Raw genomic sequence first — 25318 nt, 5'->3', positions numbered from 1 at the left:
ACCTGCTGCAGCTTTTTGCATCTCATTTCGGAGTAGATTTAGGCAGGAGTTACATAAGTTTTCCAATCAGTCTGTGATTGCCAACCATTATTTGATTCACATATAGATGGGGTTCTTCTCTGTCAAAAAAACAACTGAAACTGAGGTCTCACCCACATAAAATGACCTCTACATTTCTCCAGTTCCCTGAAAACCTCAGTCATATTAGTGTTTTAAATTGTGCGAGTTGACTAAACTGTTTTCCAATTTCAGGCTAAAAAAGTTGTTGAAGCACAGCTGCACAGCATCTTCCTGTGCTGCAGACAACGCCTGAGGCCAGCTGGACAGATTTAGAGCAGGGCTACAAAGCTTCAAAGGGAAGCCTGCCAGGCAGAGAGAAGACAGGACTGGCCCATTTGACAACTGAACTGAAACAGCAGGGGAGCAGCCTTAAGAAGGATGGACGAGGATGAAGGGGCTCGCAAAGAACAGGAAGAGAATCAGGAGGGGAGGACAGGAGGGCCAAAGGTAATGTATATGTGAAAAGGAATACATACTTCACAGAAGAGATGCAGGGCAGAAAATGAATGAATAAAATACAAAACTAAGACACATCTCAGAGCAACTAGAGGGGAAAAAAACACCCTAGAAATAGCATCTCTTAACAGGCAGGAGGAACTAGTGCCTGTGAATCTTATTCAAAGCTTGGGAAGGACATAGCTAATAAGAACTGTATCAATAAAGGAAACTATACAAATAAGGGCAGTGAAAGCAAGTTCAGAAAAGTCTTTGAAAACGTGCTCAATTTGTAAAAGTTTTCTCAAGGCAAAAGAAATGTAGTAATTTCTTCCACTTCAGACAGCTCTGCTTCTTCATCTCAGCTATTTTCTATCCCTGTTTCTGTGATCTTCTCCTCTTCTCCTAAAAATTCATCAGGGTTAAGCTACTTGTGGGAGGAGATACAGCAGCAGCTTCAGAAGGCCTTCTTACTTCCGAGAATGTGTAGCTTGGAAGTTCAATCCTGCTGGGGAAAAAATCAAACCCCTTCTTCCACTCTGGAGGGCTCACAGTGACAGCTAGAGTTATTCAGCATCCTACCCAGCAAGAGGCCATGTTTTATGAGCAGTGGGACAAGCCCAGGAGGCTCTTTCCTTTCCTCATTTGGAGTCCCAACCTTCCTAGGTTTTTTCTTCAGAAAGGAGTTTAGTGTTTCAGACTCTGTAGTGCAGGCTGACGTTGTTGTGTTTGTTGTCCAGAAACCAAAGTAAAATAGGTATAGGGAGAAGGCTGAGTGAAGTGAGTCCAGTGTAGCTGCCCAGGTCTTGCAGATAAGGTCCTAGACCAATTGCACCCACATCAAGCTGCCTATAGCAGTGTTGGTCTGTGCCCCAACACACACAGTGAAGAAACCAAGTATCAATAACATGCCCCATCTCTGTAACCTGGCATCTAAGCCCTTCTAATCCATGAACCAGGGCACTCCTGTATGCTCAGTAGCTAAATTACTGCCCATGCCTTCATCTAAGGACAGGGACCTGGAAAATTAAGTGAAGCAGCTGGGTAAAGAGAAGCAAACATCTAGAAGGAACAGAACCTGTAATCTTAGGCTGGCAAATTCCCTTCCAGTCACAGGCAGGTTTCCTTCTCTCCCCCCCCACCACACTCAGTGCATTCCACTTGTTTCCCCATGTAAGACCCCTGAAAAGCAGTCTCCTCTCCTTGCTCTGCCCTTGACATGCTTGACACACATAACTTCGCTTGAAGCTAAAGTGCCAGGAGTAATTATAATGATTTGCATTACCCAGTCACATTATTGATGAAATCATGAAACTAGCAATATAAAATCCTTAGAGCAGAGAAACTCTCAATAGCATCATTTGGGTGCACACTTGTTCTCTCAAGAAGTCTTCAAGGTTAAGTACACTCAAACTTACAAACCAGGAGGTGTTCTGCAAATGTCAAGAGTCACAAGGTATCTGAGAATTCAAACTCTTCCGCCTCCTTTGCCAATATCCCCACAAGGGCTAAGACATTGGAAGTGGAAACTGGACACAGAAAAATCTGTATTCAGCTGGCCACACCATCCTCAAAGCTGTAGAAAGGGAAGGATGAGAGGGCATCAAACAGGTACAAAACCACCCAAGCCCTAACAGTGGCTTCTGTTGTTGAGTTTCCTCTCAACATTTCCTTAGTTATACTGGTCTGGAAATCCTAAAAAAGGAGACAGTAACACTTTTATTCAGCTGCTTTTCTGATTAACATTGTGCTTCTAACCTACAGCAAGCTGAGGCTCTCCTCTGTCCTCTGAACATTCCCATTACCAGCTCTCCCAGATCAGACGCAATGCTTACTTGGCTTTTCACTTACAGCCAGTTCATGCTGACAGGAGCAGCCTCTGCTTTGCCATCCCTGCCTGCTTTCCTGAAAATCATTCACTTTTGACTCTATACTAGTTCCCTTTGACAGGATCAAGTCTATGCTCACAGCACATCCCAGCTCCCATGCTTGCTGCACGCACTGTGGCTTGGTTGCCCATGGACAGAGATTGGCATGAAGAAGGAGAATAAGGTAAGATGTAAGCCCTTTGGCATGCATGAACCACGATCACTCCCCAGGACAGATCCCTGCTCACTCCCAGTTATATGTCCGGATAATGCTTGGATGAAATCTAAGATGAAAGCAAAAAATTATCATACTCCAACTCTCACCACAGCTCTGATTCTCTTTGTTGTTACACAGAAAACAACGGTGAGAATTCCCTCTCCTGCTACTTGTTTGCAATCCTTTCACATGCTTTATTTGTAGTCTGGTCCTTATTTCTTGTTTTGTTTTTACTGTCTACTTTTATTACAGTTTTGTAGCATCTCGATTTTTTTTGCTGTGATATGTTCTAGTTTTAGTCCTGCCTTTTTCTCTGAGGAAGAGGGGGAGAGAAAGATGAAAAGGTAAAATTAATTTGTTTCTTTGACAACGCAGTTAAGAAGCACATTGCCCCCCCTGAGCATTTCAACAGCTTATCCCCTTTTCTACTATTTCTGAGAGGGGAATGAAAGCTGAATGCTCAAAACTGCCAGCACATCCACATCCTCCTCTTTGAAAATTGAAAACTGAGACTAATTATAATGGCTCACACAGTTCAATTACGTTGCTGATCTAATCAGCTAACATCAGGAGAAGCGCTGAATAAATCTGCACAATAGCTGGGACACAGAGTATATTTCTCCCTGGCCCAGCACATTTAAAGCATGCTTATCAGCTGTGTGACATCCGAAAAAAAAAAAGAGATGCTAGCTGCAAAAAGTTTTTTTAATCTTCCCCTCCCATTTCTCTACTGACATCCCAAAGGAAGAAGACTTGACTTTACAAAGGATCTGTGTTTTTTTTTCCCCTGGTCCAAGCACACCCTCTTGAAATAAAGCAAACATAAGCACTCAGGTTTCATTAGTTAGTGATTAAATACGTTATGAGACAGAAAACTGGCAGAGAAAGTAGGGCTGGTTTGTTCATGTTGGCCTTACTGTTGGCTCTTTGTGCACACTCTGAGTGACAGGTCTCTGTAAACTGAGCTCAACACTTGTGGGGTCCGTCTTCAACTCTACTGGGGACCTGTCCCCTCTGGCTACTCCGTCAAATTTCAGAGATCTGCTTGGCGAAGGAGTAAATATTACTGTTGTACACTCTTTATCCTTCTCTTCCACGCCATTGAAATTCTCTCCGTTCATGCTGACTTTTCCATCTACCTGCAGAATACAGTTAAATAAATATGCTGAGGCAATTAGCATTCAAAGGAATTTAGGAAATTAGAACTTCAACATGATATTACAATTGTTAACACAGTCTGTTTCATCAGTGAAAGACAATGCCAAGCACACATTTCATGCAACTGGCCAAGATAGAGGAAAACCCTATTCCAGGGGGGTCATAAACAAAACACAGACAGAAGGAAATAGTTTTTCTGCTTTCCCTGGTATCCCACATTTTGCTCTCCCCATAACACACAGAAACCCTTTGTGTGCATCATAGATCAATGGATTTTAAAAGAATGAGAAAGCGTTATGTTAAATTCAAACCAAAACTCCTGGGTTTTGCATTGCCTCATGCAAGAGGCAAGCAGGTTCTCCAGAACTAATTACACTGATTAATTGCTCTGTAACCTGATGACCTCACCACAGTATTAGCAGACCGTGCTTTCTGAAGCACTGTCATGTGAACTTTGAAGGGTCAGGAGCAGCAGAGTTCATCCACTTGTTTCTTTACTGTTCATAACAGGGAAACAAGGAACCAACAAATAAAACAGGGCATTCCACCTTCTCCATGAGGCGATAAAATAAATAGCTGCTTTCTCAGAAAATGATTTCATGCATTCTACATGAAAACGAGAGTGTAGAAACAGTTTAACTGCTTTGTTCTCAAGGTCAAGCTAGCTCCTTGGTGGACACATATTCTTGCTAACGAATCCCTGAACAAGGAAGAAAATACAAAATAAGCTCTAGTTTCTTCCTCTGCACTGATACAGCTTCCTCTCAGGACTTTAATACTTCATAATTATGTTGTGGAGGTGGCATGTAAAGGATTTCTTCAGTTTGGAGGGCTGTTTGTAGAAGTCATGGTAAACATGAAAAAAGTCTTGCTACAAAGAACTCACAAGCCATTCACCGTAAGAGCTGGAGAGAGACCAGGAGAGGACCAGGTATCAGGAACACCATATTGCTCCTGCCTAGCTACAGCACAGATGTTTATAGGCTTGTCAGCAGGGTTGAGTTTTAAATAGGTTTGAAGGAGGGCTTTGCTACTCTGTCCACAGAGATCCTTCCTTGCAAAATGATCATCATGGGAGACAACACAAAGGTGATGGAGTGAACATGGCCAGACTCTTCTCTGGTAATCACTGGACTTTGGGAGAATAATGGCACAGATCAGTGATTTCTTAGAGAAGCTATGTAGGATATATATGGTCATTAGTAATTTCAGATTTTTCCACAGGTACTGCATAAACAAAAAACATGTAAAAACAAGCTCAGAGGTAAGCCATTCCATGGGAACTTTGCACTTATTTCACTGTTACTGAAAACTGATGCAACAAGTGTCAAAACTGCTTTATCAAACTGAAACACAGTTTAAGAAAACAAAGTTCTTCACATCTCATCCTCCCTGCCCAATTCCTTATTTCACCATTTACTTAGCTTTAGTACTTTACTTCTTGAGTAAACAGCTTGGATGCCTCCAGAGTAGAACTCCAACATAGTATATGCCATCAGTGCTAAGCTGAGGGCAAACTCCTCCCGTTGACTTCTTGTATACATGCATCCAGAGTTCTGTTCTCTGTCTGAGGGTGATTAACTACGGGGCCATCTCTGAGGCGCTGTGTATCCTCAGCTTTGACAGACGTGCAGGGAGGTGAAAGCAGTTAGCAGCTCACGCAATCAGCTCCCAGACAGAGGAGGTAACAGCCCAGCTCCACAAGCGCTTTCACCTTCTGACGGCTTTTCAGATGAAAAGGTTCCCTCCCTTTCCCCACTGCCATCATCCACTCAACACAGTACTACTTTTAGGGTTTATTTCCAAATGCAAGTTGAGCAGACACTGAACCCCAAGTCTTCTGGGACTGCGTGCTGGATTATCTACTAGAGAGGCAGGTCATGAAAGATCTCAGAAATAAAAAAGCCAGGAAAACACTGGCAGGCTGCACTATTCATTTTAGTGTCTTTGTTTAGACTAAGACATTTCTCTATTTATATTAGGGAGGAAAACCAAATGTTTGAATGATCAGGACAGATGCCCTGGCTGCAGAGTTAAACAAGCATACTCCTTTCCTTCTGATCTGGAGCAAGTCAACACATTGTCACCAGAGCTGAGAATCATCGACAGACTGGTGTTTCAGGGGAAAATAATGCTGCAGCTATATATGCTAGGGAATGATTCCTACCAAGGCATATCACATTCTCCCACATCAAGCGAACAAGACCTAGTTTTAGTTGTGGTTGGTGGGGGGGAGAAGCATCTGCGGGTTAGTTTCTCCCCACATACGTGAACTATATACACATTAACATGAAGATGGTCTTTGTTCTCTGAGGAAAAAAGTGGCATCAATCAGAGAACAATAACAACAAAAAGATCCATGATTCACTGATGTCTAAAATGTGAACTCTAGGGGAATACCAATTGAGATATAGGAGAAATAGGAATTACCAGTTTTAAATTTCAACTAGGAAACATGGTGGGGGAGTTTCCACAAGAACTAGGACAGACTTTAAGAAATTATCAACATCACAACATGTTTTTTTACCATCTGTACAAAGATGATTTATTTTTTTTAAAAGTAAACAACCTGAATATACCTGGTAGCAATGCTACTGGGACATGAGCGGGGCTGCAGGGACCCCTCTGTGCCATTACCATAGAATCAACCACAGAATCACAGAATGGTTTGGGTTGGAAGTGACCTTTAAAGGTCATCTAGTCCAACCCCCTTGCACTGAGCAAGGACATCTTCAACTAGATCAGTAGCAGCTACCACAGTAGCAGAGAGCAATGGCAGGCACAGGGGGACCAGAATTCTACAGGCTGGGGCACTCATGCCCATAAGATTCATGCTGCCAACAGCAGAGGCTACAGTGAGACTTGGGGAAGCTCTGCTTTTGGTACAGGCACTGTTAGAAGCAGATTTCCCCAAACTTGATTTATTCTGGCCTGTTCTCTCTAACACATCCCAGTTCTTTGCTTTCTCCATTATTGGTTCAGTATTTTACTCCCATTCTCCACACCCACCCAGTCCAAAGATACACTCCTCAGGTTTCATATCCCAGTTGCAGTCTCTTCTCCAATCTCCTTCCCCAACAAATCTCATAGCTGGCTCCTTTTACCAGGCAGCCCTGGTAAAGAGAGAACTTTCATCCAAGCTCTCTTCTTTTATTCCCATAATCTTTGCGCAGTTCTTGCAACCCAACGCAGTCACTCTCCCTCTCTCACCAGCAATCCCCAGTTACACCACTGCCCCAGTACCAATCTGTTCACCCCCCTCTTTGCGCCAGTGAAGCAGCTTTCCTCATTCATCCCTGGTGAGAACCATGTTTAGGACAGAGAGTATCTCTGGGCAAGTTGCCTCTTCACTTGGAAGGAGTGGGGACTCTCCACACTGAAGACATGCACACTGCAGTGTTTCAAAGGCTTATGACTTGGCTGAATGAGACAGACTTGTCTGGGTATGGCAAAAATCAGGCCTCTGATACAAAAGCCAATTCAGGTCTCACTCCAAAAGTCAAGGCCTCCACGCTCCCTGCCTCTTCCTTTTTGTTTAAAAACAAACAAACAAACAAAAAAACCCCATGACAATATAAGCTTTCCTAACCTCTTTCTCAGAAAAAGCCTTGATTTTTCTTAGAGGCTACCCTTTCCCCGTCTTTCCTCAAATTTAGCTTAAGGAAAAATGACCAGTACAAATATTCCAGTCTGAACAGGTTAAGTTTCTAAGAAGGCTGGTAACCAAGAAGAGACCACTAGACTGGGCAGCAGAGAGCATGAAGCTGAGTTTTATAACATCAGAATGCTGCAACCATTTTCTGCTTAATTACATTAAACATTTTTATGTTTAGATGATTTAGTCAGGATCTCTTTGCCTCCTGACTGACTTTGGGGACTGCAACGTATCCTACCTTAAAGTTCTTTAAAACCTCCTGCGTATTTTTGGGTTGGGAGTAAGGCTTGGGTGTCAGCATAGGCACAGCCTTGGAGACAACACTTTTGCTGGGAGACGTGCGGCCCGTCGAACCACTGGGCTCTAGTTCAGTGGTGGGAACAATGGTTGCTTCAATGGTGGCAGTGAATTTTGGAGCAGGCAGTGACTGTTGCCTTAAATATCTCAGAGGATTTGGGTCTTTCAGTGGGGAATTTGGCTCCACTGAATGGCTTCTTTCCAGAATTTTTGGCATCTGCAGACGCTCAAGGACAGCTTCACTGATAGTGAATCTTTCGATGTACTGCTGGAGGATGCTCTCAGCCTCCTCCTGTGACTTTGCATTCTTGTATGCCTCATGAAGCTCTCGCTCTCTTCTCTCTCTGCAAGGGAGATAACACAAGATAGACCATCGCATTAGCAGTAACACTGGAAATCACTCCTATTTCCTCTGCTCCATCAACATCCTTCCCTCTCCTTCACTCCAGATCTGTAGGCACAGCTGCCCACAGTTACCTATCACCTACGGAGCACCCAGCATTTTCAGACACGCCACTGCACTTCAGTAAAACAACGTACTTCTCTTCCACAATTTCTCGGTAGGTTTTGATGCTTTTTCTGCGCTCATTTGTTCCATCTCCAGACAATAACCTTTCCATTTTCTTTCTCTCAGCTTCTTTTTTTATTAAATCCTGTGAAGCGCTCCTTCGACGACTCTTCCACCGAGCCAGGTCCTGCAAGAGAAGGAAGGTATCTGAAGGCAGAGTTGCAAATAGCTAAAAACTGGCCACAGAAACCAATGAACCCAGCCAGCTGCTTCATAACGCTTGTTCCTGGCTGTGGACCAGGCTCCCATGACCTCCAGGCAACGATGTTTATTTTAAAGAGAAAAGGAGATCATACCATAAAATGAAGATGTTGCCTGACTGATTTTTCTCCTTACAGCAGGATCTGGTAAGGATTTCATAGCTCCACTGGTATATTTTCTTTTTGTAGTGTTGCAGAAGCACGCTATGTGATAACACCAGGAAATCTGGCCTAAAAGGACCAGTCAAGGCACTCATTTTACTTGGGCCAACCTTACGAACAAAACCTGATTCCCCCCCGAAAATGAAGTAGAAAAATTATGTTTCGTGAAGAATTTTAATAGTCAGACGTGTGGGAGGCAGGAGCTCACTGGAGAAAGGGATGTAATTTCACCATGAACTACAGCTGCACTGCTAGTTTGCCTTGGAGAGCTGACAGGCCCATACTTTGCCCATGCTATCAGCCAACTACATGTAAGCTTGGTTGATCCATGCTTTTTTTTGTTGTTGCCTTTTTTTTTTTTTTTTTTTTTTGGACAGAAAAATCCAGTGCCGCATCCAAACATAAATTCTTCCTTATGGGCACTCTCCAATATTTTGGACCCAGATCTGATCAACACTGGTTAGAGACTAAAGTGGCTCACACCTGGTTGGTGTGAGACATGACAGAGCAAAAAGCCTATGGTTTGTATCCAGCTATACAGATATGTCCACGCTGAAGTAATGATCTTATTCTTTTTGGAATCTGCCTGCCCAAAACTGTCCAGAAGATCCACTGATTCTGGTTCTTTACCTTTCTTGCAAAACCAGCCTGACACTAAACCAGAGAATCACAGGAGATACCTGTTACAGGCACCTATCTTTTGCATCCCACTTGGGTCATGAATTCACAAGTTCTGGAGAGTACAGAGACAAGATCTTTTTCACAGTAATAGTATTACAGTAAAGAAGTTTACTAAGCTGTAAAAGTTCTTGGTAGCCAACAAGTAAAGGAACAAAATTCTACGTGTAAAAAATAACCTCTACAGAACTTCTGCAAAGAAAAATAACTTCCTAGGAAACTTTAGGGGCATATTTGTCATCAACTTTACAACATCAGGAGATTAGTATACAGATTGTATTTCAGGCACTCTAACAAATTCTGGTTTTAATAAAAACCAGAGATTCTGTACACATACTTGATTCAAAGGCTATTTCATTAATTACATGGTTTTCCAAATATTTTAATTGTATTTTTATTGGTAAACAGCAGAAGGTACTGCAAGCAAAACTTATTTTATTAAAACCAGGAACAAACCTTGTCACTTTTAATTTAGCTTAAAACCACAAATTATTGACGTTACACTCAAGGGAATGCTCATTAAAGTATTTCTTCACATGACCTACATATATCAGTCTATAATCCCCTTCTTGGAACATAGGCCTTTCATCTTCCTCAGTTACTAATTATTCTCATTGAAGTAGCAAAGCATTTCTTTATTCAGCTACTCCTACTATTGCCTATTGTTTGGAAATTAGTTTTTCATTAGCAAATTTCATAACATAAGCCCTCCTCCTCTTTTTGTAATTAAAAACCAGACATGTTTATCTTTTCCAGCTCTAATGCTTTAGAATAACAACAACAAAAAAAGCCATGAAACCGTTAATTGTTGGCAAATTTACAGCATGGGCATATAAAAAATATCTGACCGTGCATGTGGTGTCGTCTCCATAAAGCCCTCTGAACGCCAAGGACATTCCAGTAAGGGCATTTTTAGTACTCCTTCAGAACTTTTAGTTCACTGTAGAAGGTGCTGAGGGCTTGGAAAACTTAAGCACTTTAGCTCAGAGGATTTTTCATTCAACAGCAAAAAGAGTTCTCAAACCTCTTGAATGCCTGTGAATTCATTCTTATCTCTGCTGGGAAATTATGGCTTCCCACACATACAGATCTCTCAGCTGAAACCCTGCATTGTTCTACTACGAAAAGTTATTTCTTAGTTGTATATACTATTCTTTTTTGAACTTTTCCTTTAATTTTCTACCAAAAAATTCTCTGAGATGTTTCACAGTAGCTGTTCTTATAGCGGGAAATCACTGTATTAGCTGCTTGAAGAGATGTGGTGGTGGTTTGTTGTTTTTTCTTAATTAAAAAAATATGCCCCAAATTCCTCAGCTAAATCAGTCTTTAGGAAGGAACAGGACTGATACTAAAACCTATGATACTAACTTACCTGCAAATCACACTATTCTGTCCTTACTAATTTGCTGAAGATGATGCCATATACCAGGAGAGCTTAAAAAATATATTGAGGAAAGAGGGTTTTGAAAGGCCTTGTAACCCAAGCAGGGTAGCTAACTTGAAGGGTAATTTGTTTGCTTGGACAAGATGGAAAATGTTAGTATTTTTTTGTATCTATGCAATTTTATTCAAGCCAAGTCTAAACTATTTATTCACTGTCCTGCTTAGTCTTGTATTTTGTCACTTTGGGCATTTACTAATTATAAAAGTTAGAGAAATCAGCAGTTAGAAGTTGATCTGCTTCCATTTTTATCTAATCATGATTTAGTTACATTTTTTTAAAAAGCAAAATACCTGGTGCACATGCAGAGGCACCAGAAGGCCTTGTATTCTGTAATTTACATCGAATTATGAACTTCTATGCTTTTAGCAACAATCCACTGGGGGGTGCGGGAGGGGGGAAAGGAAAAAAGCTCCTGATTATTTTAGTGCTACAGAAGAACTGTAGATTTAGCAGGCTGCACTTTTTTGCCTTACTAGCTGGCCAGCATTGCAGGCAATGTTGCATACTCACATCTTGCCATCTGGTCTCGTCCTCTTTAAGCTGGTTGTTTATGTTCTGCAGTTTCTCATGGCGAGCTTTGCTGTGAGGCTGAGACACAGCTTCTTCTTCACATCTCATATCAAACATGCTCATACTCCTAAACATGGGGAGCATAAGAAGTGGTGCAGCATTATTTAGAGGCTTGAGTTCCTTTAGCTTGTTAGAGTTAAAGCCACATGAGGGTGCTACAGCAGAATCAGACACCTGCACTGTTACCAAGCTCCCAAAAGCAGCAGTCCCCTAGAAGGACCACTTAGCATCCATATGGCTCCCACATAGTACTTCAGGCATTATACTCCTCAACTTTCTCTTGTTTTTGTTAGTTGACAGCAAGTTTGTCTCTTGCTAAGAATCACTAGTAATGTTACACCTCCATCAATAGCTTTTACTAAAATCACTATTCAGAGCTGAGTTCAGAACATTTTACTTTCTGAAGATTTGTTTCCCAGTCAGTTTTCAAGACCACTCTAATTAACACTGCAGACAGAAGTTTCCATTTCAGCACAAAACAAGAGAGGCTTGAGAAGTATATTAGGGGCAGCATGGCTGGCTGAATGCTATTCCCAAAGAACTGGGGAGAGCCTGCCCAGAGAGGTACACGCCGTGCAAACAGCATGGTACTTCCTCCTCTCCCCTCCCTCCCTCCCTCCCTCAAGGAAACTCAATACTATCAGCACTAACTTGTTAATACAGCTAACCTAGCAAGCAAAAGCTGACGTTCAGGACAAAATAGTTTCTTTCTACACATTCTATTTCTGTCCCTGACCTTTGGAGACTTAAAAGAAAAAAAAGGTCATGGTTTGATATTACACATTCATTCATATATATAAAGGTCTTCATATGAAGATAATGTACTTACTACTCCTCCCCTGCTACCTATTATTAGTAAAACATGATCTCAGTTGTGCCAGTAAAAGCAAAACACAAAGAAAAAAAAAAAAAGCCATGCAGTTCCACACGAAGTGATTTCACAGCAGTCATCAAATGATCATCTGTAGCTTTACGTGAGCCAACTAGCAGGAGAAGCACCCAGCAAAGATAAAATTGTAGGTGATTGTGTGTGCAGTAATCTAAGTGAACAGACAGGGAAAGCTGTGCATTTATGTATTAGCCAACACTTGTGTTCAGGCAAGCAAAGATGGGAATGAACTGCTCTCAAGGGAAAACTGAAAAGTCTGGACAGTGGATGGAAAAGGACATGCACAGATCCCATCCTGTTAGCAAGTATTTACTCAGAAAGGAAGAACAGAATACACATCCTAGTGCCTTTAAGAATGAACAGCAAGGTTAGCATATTACTGTGGTTCAGCCCTTAAACAGAGTGCTGGGTGGTACACTGATTTGGGTTTCACTGTGGTTTGTTTAAAGGTTGCGTTGCTCAGGACTGGATTAGAACACTCCTAAATAATAGAACCTAAAGAAAGGACAAGTTCTGTTGTTTTTAAAACTAAATGCATCTCATCTACTAAGGAACATTTAAATATCAGCCATATTTTGCAGACTGGTGAGGTAGGTTGGGAGATGCATAACTTGTAATAAAGTCACACTTAATGGGTTTATTCTAGTTTAAGAGCTTTTGAAACTCACACTAAAAATGCCTTTAGTGTTAAGTATTTACCACCTTGTGCCTACTAGGTCAAACTGGTTGTGTAGTTCCCTTCTTGTACCCTTCTCTCACATGCACCTTCTAATCTAGTTGTCACCTCCTGCTGCTGGGCCTTCATTGCCATGGATAAGCAACCAGGGAGGTTCAAACATCAACTCTGCAGCAACACGTTATTGCACAAATGTGTCTTCCCAAGAGAGCAATATGAAGGAGTCACATCTCAAAGCACTGTGCTCTGCTCTGACCAATGTGTAGTAACCATTAAAGAGAATCACCTACTTTCCTGAATACATGGACAAGGCCAACTGAAAAGTGTATAGCAACTTCTCTGCCTGCCAAGTTCATCCTTAGGAAAGAATCAAAGAAGCCAAAACTCAGCTTCTGACAAAAGACACTTTCATTAGGAGTCCCACATCATTTCATCCTATTTCCTTCTTATATCATAGAATCACAGAATGGTAGGGGTTGGAAGGGACCTCAGGAGATCATCTAGTCCAACCCCCCTGCCAAAGCAGATTCCCTACAGCAGGTTGCACAGGCAAGCATCCAGGTGGGTTCTGAACATCTCCAGACATGGAGACTCCACAACCTCTCTGGGCAGCTTATTCCAGTGCTCTGTCATATAAACTACAAATGGCTCCAGCTCATCACTAACACCTTCATGAAAAGAACTAGATTTATTCCTTCCTTCAACCATGCACCGGGTCAGCAGGCACACAGCATGGAAATAGACAAGGGAAGATGTAACTGTACTGAATTACTTAATTAACGTCCATTAATTTTCTGCCATTAGCAAAGCTCTGAGGACTGTATTCAAACTCTGTCTGGAAGCTGGAGGCCTCTCTGCTGACCAGTGCACCAGACCTGCTGTTCTAACAAAAATCTGTGAAAAAACGCTGTGCAGACCAACAGTGTCCTTTGGAGGGCTAGATCTGTGGGATGATGTGATTTTTTAAGTTACACTACTTTATTCTCACAAATTACAGTTGTTCTTGTCAGTGATATCGTGCCTCAATTCTTTTTTTTTTTTTTTTTTTTTTAAAAAAAAAAAAAACCCAAACCAAAACAAAAACAAGTCTGAACAAGTCTTGGATAAAAAAAGTCCTCAAGGATTTGAGTTTCAGACTATTTAACCTGAAAGTGATAAATAAGGTAAAAACCTTATTTTTATAAGAATATGCTAAAAAATCCTTTTTTAGGATAAATTCAAGGCATTTATTATGTGGCTGCATTACTATTTTACAGACATACTAAGACTTAAGAAACCCCAACAAAACACAAAAAGCAACAGGCTGGCTAAAGAACCAGACTCTGGTAAACAAATACTAAAAAAAAAATATCTCAGTTACTATAATCTGCTTGTCAGGCTTAAAGAATAAAGCATAAACCTAAACTCATGCTGGACTGTCACACTACCACTGGAATTCAGCCCCATCTCTTTGAGAGATGGGAATGGGGCTGATGAGCTGCAACATGCTATGCATTGCCTCTTCTGGACCTTGAGACAGACCTGGGGTGATGACAACATCCAGCATTCACTGATCAACGAAGGGAACTTTGTCAGTCTAATAAACAAGGGAGTTTCTAGTTTTGCCACTGGAATGAAGAGCACCTAGTCCAAGACTGGATTCAAGTTACAGAGTTTTCGAAGGAGCCTGACAAACATTTTGGAAGCCTTTTAAATGTCAGTTAAATTTATTTTTTCTACTTGAGAGCCCAATTTTATTAGATTCTTCGTAAGTACTTTGTCTTCAGAACGAAAATCACAATCCTACATTTATAAGAACTTTAAAGACAGTTTAGGAAAACAGTTGCTCTGTAAACTGTGGCACATCTGGAAAGGATGACAACAAGGCTTGGGCATTTATTGTTTTGCCTTTTAAAATGAAATCAGAATCAATGTGGAATAAACAATATGATTTATTAATCTTCGCTACTCTCACATTATACAACCAAATGCACTGCAATGCTTCTTTGAAGGCATCTCCATGTATCTTCTTTCATGTTTACATTCAATACGGACATGCAAAAATGTGGGAAAACACATAAACAATCAATCAGATAGGTAGGCTTTCTGAAATGGCAGGGAAGTCTCCATTGTTAAGTATAACAATTTATGCTGTTTTTATCTCATCTCTTAATTTGATTTAAAAAATTTCTGCTTCTTGAAAATGATCACATTTACCCTGTGGTCAGAAGACACAGGCTCTGAATAGCATAAAAGTATCACAGACCCTGTAAAGAATTTTCAGTCCATGATTCAAGCCTTTATCATTAGAGGAAAGTTTGAAAAATTATATAAAACTCTGAACATACTTGTTATTAAAAAAAAACCCCTCTATGCTATTTATATTTTGTGATTTAATCTGGGGTATAGAGAACGTCATGTGCATTTCTGTGAACAGAAGAAGGGTATTAAGGACATTATTATGTGGGTAGTTCCCAGCTATTTCGTTGCTTCTAAAGGCCTGCACTTTATAAGAATAGCTAATGCTTTCACAGAGCTTTCTGAACGACATTGCATACTATTCTGAACTACAGTTTACATGCATCCACACACCACTAAAATATGTTTTTGAGTGCAGTAGATGTCCTAGCCCTACTCCTTCTGTGAAAAGTAGAGCGTTGAGGTGAAAAGCTTTAAAAAAAGGTAAAGTTTAGTACGTCATTAAACTAAACCCAACCTAGAAGGAATTCAAGAGAAAGTTTTAAAAAGACAATAAAGGAACAACTGAAGATGTGTTTTCCTGGTAATTATTCACATCAGATTTTATTTTACTTTGGGATTTCTTTTTTCTTCCTACATAGGTCATACTTCATTTTTTTAACTCAACACCCAGCCCAGATTCAACCCAACTCTCTTTACCTGCAGCTGATTAGAGTCAATGGAAATTCAGAAGAAAAACAAAAGAAAAGAAAAGAACAAAAAAGAGGAAACAATACTTTAAGCAACAGCTAGACATTAGTGTTATGCTTAGTTTTTATGGGCTTTTATATAAAAATTATTTTTTAGCTGCAATGTAAGCCATATTGCATTCCATTTTTCAGTGCTTTTCTGAAAAATTAATTTGCTGGAACACTGCAAAATAATAATGAGGTATCAACTGCATTTTAAATTAGTAGGAAGATGGGAAAGCATGCAGTGTAAGTTGTTTAAAACAGAATCTTGTGATCACAAGACAACTTACTCTGCGTCATCAGACACAGCAGTTCTGGGGCCGAATCTACAAGACCAAATATAAAATTAGAGCATTTTTAAAAACATGAAGTAGTAATTGCAACCGGATCCATACACTTCGGGTAACTGTCACTTGACCATCCAACCTGTACTAGTAAAGCTGACCGAAAAAGAATCATACTACTCGGGGATTATGCATTCAGCAAACAATAGTTAACTAATCATCTGAAGGTCAAACTATGTAAGAACACCATCCATCCCTCCCTGACCCCATACTAACACCCCCAGTATAAAAATCTGCTGAAGTATACCTAACATGGGTGCAGAAAATAGTTATCGAGAATAAGCAATATATTAACATTTATATTAAGTGCCACACATGCTACGAACAGAGACAAATCTTAACAGTTACACTCCACAGCAGTGCTCAGAATCACCACTACTGAAGCATGGAATTGGCAAATATAGGGATATAGGGAGAAAGTACGCCACAGGACTTCCTCTTTTTTTTTAGTGGGGGGAGGGGTGGTGGTGGCAGGGGGTGTAGCTGAAAAAAGGTACTGGTAATACACAGGTCAGTGTCATCCACTGAAGTAACAGTCTTGTTTAGAGTCATGCAAACCATGTATTTGTAGCTGGGATTTATCATAAAAGAACATCAAGTACAAAAGTCAACGCTCCAACATTTTCTGATCATGGAGAAGCAAGATACACATGTCTGAGGATGCCCCACAGAGTCCCATTGAACCTCTGCTACTCATAAACCTTTTCTGCAATTCACATCTATATTGTAATCAAATATTTCATTAGCTGTAGAAAAAAGAACAATACATTACACCACTACTCTGCTTGTTTCCAACAAGTGTATTACTGACATACAGTATTTTAGTCTGGACTGAAAACACACCAGGCAATGCAAAATCTGAATAGTGAAGTGTGCACACAAGGGTGTACAAGCTGTGTGATTCACACCATTACAGAGCTCACGTTTGCAGATGCTCATCCTTGGATGACAGTGTTTCCGTTTTGTTTTCCCCAGGAACTTCCTGAAGCTTAGATGTTTGATCAAGGTGGACTTCATTAAGGCTACCTTCACCCACTTGGGCAGTACAAATAGTCTCATCTTGTCCTGCAGAAGGGAGACTGCATTTTTCCTGCCCCTGCTGCTGTTCTTGCGGCGGTTGTATTATAGGTTTTCCAGAATTATTAATGCAGGCTTGTGGACTTTTTTCAGGCCTGAGTGAGCCAAAGGCAGCAGCGCAAAGAGATGTGTTAAGCAACATTTGAAAAAATCACATATAACAAAAAGCATAACTGCAAATTAATAAAAAACCCCAAACAGCCGATAGGTGACAAGCTGAGTGAGCTGGGTGCACAAAACACAATTTTAATAGAGGGCTTGTACTTCCATTCCTCTAAGTCAGGAACACAAACTGTCCTGGACATCGCCAAAGACTGAAGTATTAAGTACATATTTTAACTAAGCTATTCAGCTATTATAAGGTCTTCTCAACACCAAACCACTGTTCAATTCTATGGTAGATGACAGAGGTTTTTCTTCTCCTGGCTGAGCTATACACTACCTTTTCATCTGTGTATACACAGCCATATGCACATCCTTTCCTTCTCACGTACTTCAAAGAGGCTGATGAATAAGAACCTTTCCAATCTTGCTTGCAAGTGGCTCAACCAGCCAACACGTAACTCTGTTCAAAGGCTTAAACTGAAAATTTCCCCAGGCAGCCCTACTCATCTGAACAAAGGTGCTTAGAAAGACACCGAGCCTTATCAGGAGAGATCTTCGGGACCTCTGGATTTCCTGTTTGGAAGTCACTGGCACCAGTTAAGCCATAGACAAGCATCTAACCTTCCGTATCCAGCAGTGCTATTTCTAGCTGGAAACATTTGTAATGATTAGCTCATAGTTAACCAGAAACCTCTGCAAATGTAATACAACCTGGCTATGCATATCCTTTTCCACGTGCTGTTAAGAATTTTGCATCTGGTAGAGCTTTGCTCTCAGTCTTTACAGGGCTCTACCAAAAAGGCTAGAAACCCTGCATTGCCGCCTTTTGAGCAGAAAGGGTTGGCACAGAATTGAGGATTAGTACAGAAGAAACCACTGCTGGGCCAACAGCAACTCCTCCAGATCAGGAGATCTTGACAAACAGCCCACAGAGCTAGCTTCAAGGGAGAGAATCCCAGCTTTCTTACCTCATTGTTCTCTTCTCAAGGTCTCTAGCTGTGCCCTGCTTATTGTGCTGCTTTGAAAATGGCATGGGAAGGAACTGCTTAACACTGGGCCCAGGCTGTTTTAGGAAGGCTCCAGTTCTTCTAGCCAACATGTCATCTCTTCGTGGGTCTGGAAATTTCACTTTGTTTTCTGTTCCACCACTCTGCTGCTGAGGGATTTCAAGCTGTTCTTGGCTTTCTTCTCGTGTGACAGTACTGCTCAGAGAGACAAGTGACACTGTTCCATGATAACGCTCACTTGTACAGCTCAAGGCAAGCAGCTGCTCAGGCAACGCAGGGTACTGTTACTCAAAACACAGTTGCAGAGTGACGGACAACTAGGCATCTTTAGCTACAGCACAGGGAGTGAGAGCAAGAGGAAACTATGTTGAACACCACACTTATGTAGGTGATATGTTAGAAGTTGGGCACTGCACAAAAATGTATGCAAGGAATTATTCAATTAGAAGCTAGCATAAAAGTCTGGACAAAGCACCATGGGTTGCAAAAGAAATGCCCCCAAAAGATAAAAGACTCTTTTCATGCTGAATAGCAATTAACAACTGAAGTACTTAAATATTATGAAAACCAGACTGTTTTATGTTCATGGAATACATTCTTGTAAGTAGTTTCATAAAACAGAACACATGCCATGATGAATGAATAAAACGCATCTTTAAAGGCCGCGTGAAGAATGGAACAACACTGCTGACTGATCCAAACTAACACCACACACAAACCAGGCATGAGGCTCAGAGGGATCTGCTTCTGTTCTCTGACCTTTCTGCTTCCTGTGGAGTCTTCAAATCCTTCTCACGAGCCACTGCCTCCCCTTGCTGCTGTTGCAGCAGATGAGGAACTACTGACAGAGGAGGACAATGTATGGGAATGGGGCTAGTGGTACACCTCTGAAAAGTTCCCATCCTTCTAACCAACATATCATCTCTCTCAATGTCTGGTAAATGCCCTTCATGTTCTTCCTTGGTGCTTTCTTGTTGTTTGTTCAAACTGCAAGGGGTGTCTTTCTCAGAGACGATGCCAGAAACTGGGTCAGGTGACAGCATTCTCCTGCAAGAGTCATCTGTACCTGACTTGGTTACCTCACTAGCAATGAGATTAAGAGGAAGGGTGAGATAAACAAAGCATTCTTAGATCAAATGAAAGGTATGAAGAAGTCGTCCTTCAACTCAGTTTGCAAATGTTTTACAAACACACAAACTTAACTGAATGAGTTGTTTGCTAAAAGCATTAATTAAAACTTCTTGCTACAGCTGCAGACTAAGCTATTAAAGAAAAGCCAAATAAATGTAAGCTCTGATAATAAGTTAACTTCCTAGAGCTGTAATTCTCTTCCAGATAAATGCCAGAAACACAGAGTACCAATACACCTTGGTTTCAGCATTACATCTTCAAAAAGAAAGTAAATCCATTAGGTTTGAAGAAAGCATTTTTTTGTACATCAGTAACGCCAGAAAGCTGAACAACAAATTCCTAATGTGCTGAAAGCAGGCAGAGCAAAGCTACTGGGATTCAAGAAGCAGAAAAAGCTTGAACAGCTCAGACTCTGAGATACTAGTGATTCCACTGCTCATCAGAAATTGAGGCAAGCTCTCAGAAGACCTTTGCACAGCGTTGTTTTGCGTAACCTTAAACACATCAAGATGCTATGAAGGCATGAGATGACTTCTGAACAAGGCCGTGCACCTAAACAGCGCTTAGGTCTATGCTGCAGTCCACCCCCATGCAGATCAGCATCTTGCAAGAACAGGTCTCATTTCCAGCTCAGCAGCGCTTCCTAAGCCACACCAAATACCTGGACTCATTCTGTGGCTTAGATACTTCATCTCTGTGTTCAGCACACCCGAGACTGCCAACAGTGGTTGAAGGAGAGCTTTCAACACCAGAGTGACTCTCCACACTGTCTTTCTTGCTTTCCTCTGCTGTTCCACTCTTGGATGAAGCTCTGCCAATAATGAGCTTGTCCCATTTCTGTTGATCAATCTCCGTTACTGGCCCAAAATGCACAAACTTCTGCCTGGGGCTACCAGCCTTTTTGTTTGCTCTGGCTTTGCGGACAGCAAAATCATCATGGGCTGCTGCTTTCACGGTGATTTCAGCTGGTGGCACAGTGTCACTGGGACATTTGAAATCTTCTTCACTAGTATGAATGAGGAATAAAAGAATCCCCCCCAAATGAGATCCAGAATAAAGCAAATTATATGGTCCTAAGGTTTTGAAGTTTTTTATTTTAAAATTCAAGGACAAATGTACAAAAAGCTGTGGTATACTGAGGCCCAAATGACAGATAAAATCCAAAGATACTGAAGATCTGTTGGGGAAACTCTGGGAGCACATCCATGGAAGCCCTTCCTTAGGGGAAGTAATGTAGCATACAGCCCATTCCAGACTCAGCTTTTATACCAAAACCATAGTTCCCTTATCTGCTCACGCAGACCTGGGCCATGCGTTACATGGGACTGCACAAGCAGCAGCACACCTACCTTGTCATGAGGGAGTTCCCGTGGCATGAGAGCACCAGGAACTTCACTTATCCTAAACCAAGGGGACTGAATCTTGACTTTAATAAATCACCTCAAAAGTAACGGAGGGAGTACTAATATCTTTGAGAGGAGAGAATGATTGAGTTTTGATGGTTTGTATTAGAGCTAAAAGTGCACACAGTAACCACATTGTTAGAAGAATGCCTGAAGAGATTGCCACCTTTAATTGGAAAATGGCATGTGCCTAAACAGGAAGGCTAGGAGTTGTTATCCTTTCCTACTGGAGTCACAAATCACCTGCATACGTTATAGCCCACCTCCATAGGGAAACAGCTTAGAATAACTGCTTTATACTAGCTCCTTCTGTGGAGATTTAGTTTACAATAAGAGCATGTCTACACCATACAACAAGGCCCCTGAAACTTCTGCTGCAGTGACAAACAGTGCTGGTACATTTACTCAGCACTGGAGTACAAAGCTATGCAGATATATTAGCCCAGGGCTCAAAAGCAGTATAGACACATTAATGCACAGAGATGCTGATCCTCAGTTAATACCCTCAAAGTGTAATGCCCCAAGTCCTGAAGACAGCTTGGTTAGCAGCAGCACAGTGCTACTGAGTTAGTGGTGACCCATGGACCTTGCTGTTACTCAACTTAGAGCTGCTTCAAAGCAGGTTGATCCACAAGACAAGAGGGACTTTTCTAATATGACATTAAGAGTATCCACTGGGGGAGTGACTGTGAAACTACTATAGTAGTTCTAAATGACGGACACACTTTCATTTCATGATAGATAGATAATATCCCAGTACAGATTTTGGAAACCTCCTGAAAATTTAAATAGGTGAGGACTGTTGTCATCAAGGCATTCTTCAAGCTTAAAACCACAAGCACACAGAGTAGATTGTGACATACTAAACATGCTTCCTAGGGTGCAAATCCTGTCCACAGGCAGAAACCGTACCTGGACTCCCCTGACAGTTTCAATCTTTTCCAGGTCTCCAGATTTGCTTTTGTTACAGAAGCATTCACAAAAATCCCATCTTCTCGTAGCTGAGGAAGGGTACTTTGAGATTTCTGTTTAGCCAAATCATCTCCCTCAGTATCAGGCACTTTCACCTGCTGTTCATCCTCTGACTCAGTCTTCTCAGTTTGCGGAAGTGGGTTCTCTTTGCTTGTCATTATTTGCCTTGCTGATGCCATGTGCACCCGTCGTCTTCTATTAATGCACATTCCAGTTCAGCAAGAAAAGATATTTTGAGGGAGCAATGATAAATCAGTGACAATAGAAGAGGTTCAGAGTACAAGAAGATAAAACCAAATTTATAAGCAGATTAATTTTGCACTAATTTTAGGAAGTAGACATGGAATCACTTGAAGTTGAAACCTGCTCGTGCGCTATTGAAACCACTTCATCATATGACTCCTCCTAGTTTAAGCAAGAAAATTCTGAGTTTGTACTATATTCAGCATTTCTGCAATAAGCTTTCTCATAAATAGTTACAAATATCTCATTCTCATATTATTAGCAAAGTGAATTCAAGTTTTGCTTGCAAACATACTACAGAATTTCTTTGATCTTAGAGTCATGTCAATAGTATTAGAATATTAAAATTTGGCCATGTGCTCTCCAGATGCCCTGCCAAACTAGTAATTAGAAAATGTTTATATAATCAAATTACTGGCTGCTGAAAGGCACGTTTTGCATTACTGAAAAGAGCTACCAGATACTATGAGAAGTGTTTTGAATGTATCAATACAGTTAAGGTCCACTGTAATGTGTATATAGTGGTTTTATCTGGGATCACTCCTCTTTGCACAAATAAATACACTCGTTTCCTGAAGAAGATGTGTGCCTAGCAGATATATCTGTTCAGCAACTTCTTAAAGGTCTGTATTACTGATCTGAAGACAGAAGAGATTTTCTAGGCTGAAGCTTTGTAAGCCATGCTCCATTTCCAAACACAATGCTATATAAAAAACATTAGGACTATGTGCAACACAATTTGGTGCAGTATAACAGGTATGGACATTCAGTGTATTTACTAAAGACTAAGTCCATGTTTTACAGGGTGTTAAAAGAATGGCATTAGATGAAAAAAAAACTGCATCCAAAAATGTCCATTGAAAATGCTCAGCAAAAGAGCTGAGATGCAAAACGTATCTTCTAAGTTCATTCTTCACTAGTCATGCTCATGAGCTGTCTCATGAACTTACATAACAAAAGTGTCTAGTCTTTATGTTGTTTACACTCACAGTCAATTTAAGCTCCTGGTCCTAATACTCTAACAAAAAATTACAGTCTACAGCTCTTTTTTTGTTCACTTTATGATAAAGCATTTGCATTTACTTTATAAATTTTTTGTAGCCAAGACAGCTTTAGTCCTACACAGCTATAAGCCATGTGAAATTAAGCACTGAAATAGAAAGAAAAAGACAATGAACGCACACCTTGCGTGTTCCTGCTTTTCCATCTGCAATGGCTTTTTAATGTCTTCCAGTTTACCTTTTTCTTTACTTGTATAGGGTCCAATTAAAAAGGAGTTAAATGGAACTATGTGTTTGGGTTGATTCATTCTGGCCCTCCGAGTGGCAAAGTCATCCTTTTCTAAATCAGGAACTCTGCTGGCTGCTTCATCTTCTGAACCAGAATCCTTCCCTTGGTAATGTGTCATGAAGGGGTTGTCCCTGCGAAGGATGATGTCTGGGGTGCTTCCGTTGTCTTCACATGTTTGCTTTTTACTGACACAGAGCAAAATTAAAGAAAGCTCTTGATGCACCAGGGGAGGAGAAGAGAGTGGCAGCATTCACCTCCAGGTCAGAAAACAAGCACAGTTAATCAAATATGCTCCAGGCTGTTGTTAGATTGGGCAAAGCCTTGTTATAAATAAAACTTTTCATATACAGGTAACAAATCTGCAAGGACTTCAGACAGAAAATCAGTAGTGTTGGATCTTTACTTATTTTAGCTATAGCTAGAAGAACCAGCAAGAACTAGTTTAACATACTAGATGCAGTGAATGTAGTACTGTAAATGGCAGTATTAAACTTCTTGCACACTTCAAATAAAGAGATTTGATGCAAATACTTGATCCTTGCCAAACATTGCTGAATCCTGAAATATCAAGCATTTGGCACTTTTTCTTGTTAATGGCTCTATTTTTTTTATTTTTTTTTATAAGACCTGGGTAATCACTGAGGGTGCTTGCCCTAAGATTCTTAACTGCTTTTCTTCTCACACACATCCACACTTGATTCTTCCCCTAACTAACCTTCCCTTTCCCCTAGAATAAGCCCTCTGTGCCAATGCTGACATACAGTAGCTACAATGATAGCACCAGTAAGCAAATGATACTGGCATGCTGGAACACACTGTCATCTGCCTTGCTCAGAAATGAGACTGATACCAACACAGTCTTGTTGTTACTGAAGATTATGACAATGAAGACCCTTGACAGCTGTTACCCAGGAAGATTAAGCTTATTTTAGCTTGTAATGGTCAATACTCTTAAGTAAACTGAAATGACAGATGGCAAGAGCTACGCAACTCTCACATTTAAAAATAAAATTGTATTTATTTGTATTTTAGAAAGTTGGATACCAAGTAGTAGACTGTTACTTGGGGTACTTTTGTAGGCTGCAAATATCTTGCATTTTCTCTTTCATATAGCACACTTTGCTACACAAAGGGAAAAAGAGGGTATCACAAAGGACTGACATTAAGAAAGCAAATCTAAACAGCTCAAGGGTTGCTTCAAGTTTCTCTTCTATTTAAGAAAACAGTAGTGCTATAATTAGCTGCTTTTCTAAAACATTTTAAAGCCCTGCAAGCCCACTATACATGCCACTTATTTTACAGCCCCAGCTGCCCTTTCCAAGTACTGCTCAACGAAGTTGCTGGAGAAAGTTACAGGAAAGCCATAAACCACCCTGACAGGTCAGCCTGGCTCAGGCCCGGCAGGACGAAGGAGCAATAGGAAACTGCCTGCCTTTGCCTCCTTATGCTGCAGCACACAGGATCTCCCCATCAGCAATGTGGAGAGCACGCTCTCAAATTAGCCAGAGGCAACTTTTTCCTTAGATCTCTCTGAAGGATCAAGATTTCATTCAAGGCAAAAGACATCACTGGCAGACAGCACTCCAAAGAGAGCTGCTGTCCCTCTCCCTCATGAGCATCTCTGTTCACAACAGCTTCAGAAACAGCTGGAACAGATGGCTCTGAGCTGCTGTATGCTTTGCAGTGCTTCTCCTTTCTAACCCTCCATCAACAAGTACTGTCCTACCCCTTAGCTTCCACTCGTAACAACAATTTCTACTCTTTCTTCTGTAAAATAATATGGTAAGAAGTTGACTAAGGATGTTGACTTTTGTACATACCAAAATCAACAGGCCTACAAGGTCATCTTCACATTCAAATTTCACTGCTGAACAGGCCATATTGCATCACTCGCTTCTAAATCACAGATTGTCAATACACTAGTGTAATTTGCCCAAATCCAATTGCCTTTTAAACCTTA

General features: G+C 40.9%; 1 protein-coding gene across 1 annotated transcript in view; it reads right to left on the bottom strand.

Annotated features, from left to right (window-relative positions):
* LIMCH1 (LIM and calponin homology domains 1) overlaps positions 1 to 25318 on the bottom strand; it is a gene marked incomplete at its 3' end in the record, with an annotated part of 53029 nt that overhangs the window by 7568 nt on the left and 20143 nt on the right. Inside the window, exons 7-17 of the mRNA XM_029084805.1 lie at positions 23253 to 23543; positions 21766 to 22020; positions 20112 to 20456; positions 19079 to 19402; positions 18281 to 18514; positions 17054 to 17302; positions 16077 to 16112; positions 11253 to 11379; positions 8231 to 8385; positions 7632 to 8034; positions 3498 to 3719 (exon numbers count right to left, since the gene is read on the bottom strand). Coding sequence (XP_028940638.1) covers positions 3498 to 3719; positions 7632 to 8034; positions 8231 to 8385; positions 11253 to 11379; positions 16077 to 16112; positions 17054 to 17302; positions 18281 to 18514; positions 19079 to 19402; positions 20112 to 20456; positions 21766 to 22020; positions 23253 to 23543 — 2641 coding nt within the window. The remainder of the gene's footprint in view (positions 1 to 3497; positions 3720 to 7631; positions 8035 to 8230; positions 8386 to 11252; positions 11380 to 16076; positions 16113 to 17053; positions 17303 to 18280; positions 18515 to 19078; positions 19403 to 20111; positions 20457 to 21765; positions 22021 to 23252; positions 23544 to 25318) is intronic.

This window comes from Antrostomus carolinensis, unplaced genomic scaffold (genome assembly GCF_000700745.2).
Source record: "Antrostomus carolinensis isolate BGI_N321 unplaced genomic scaffold, ASM70074v2 scaffold21024, whole genome shotgun sequence".
Taxonomy (NCBI): domain Eukaryota; kingdom Metazoa; phylum Chordata; class Aves; order Caprimulgiformes; family Caprimulgidae; genus Antrostomus; species Antrostomus carolinensis.
The sequence above is the reverse complement of the archived record's forward strand: the minus strand, read 5'-3'. Positions and strand labels throughout refer to the sequence as shown.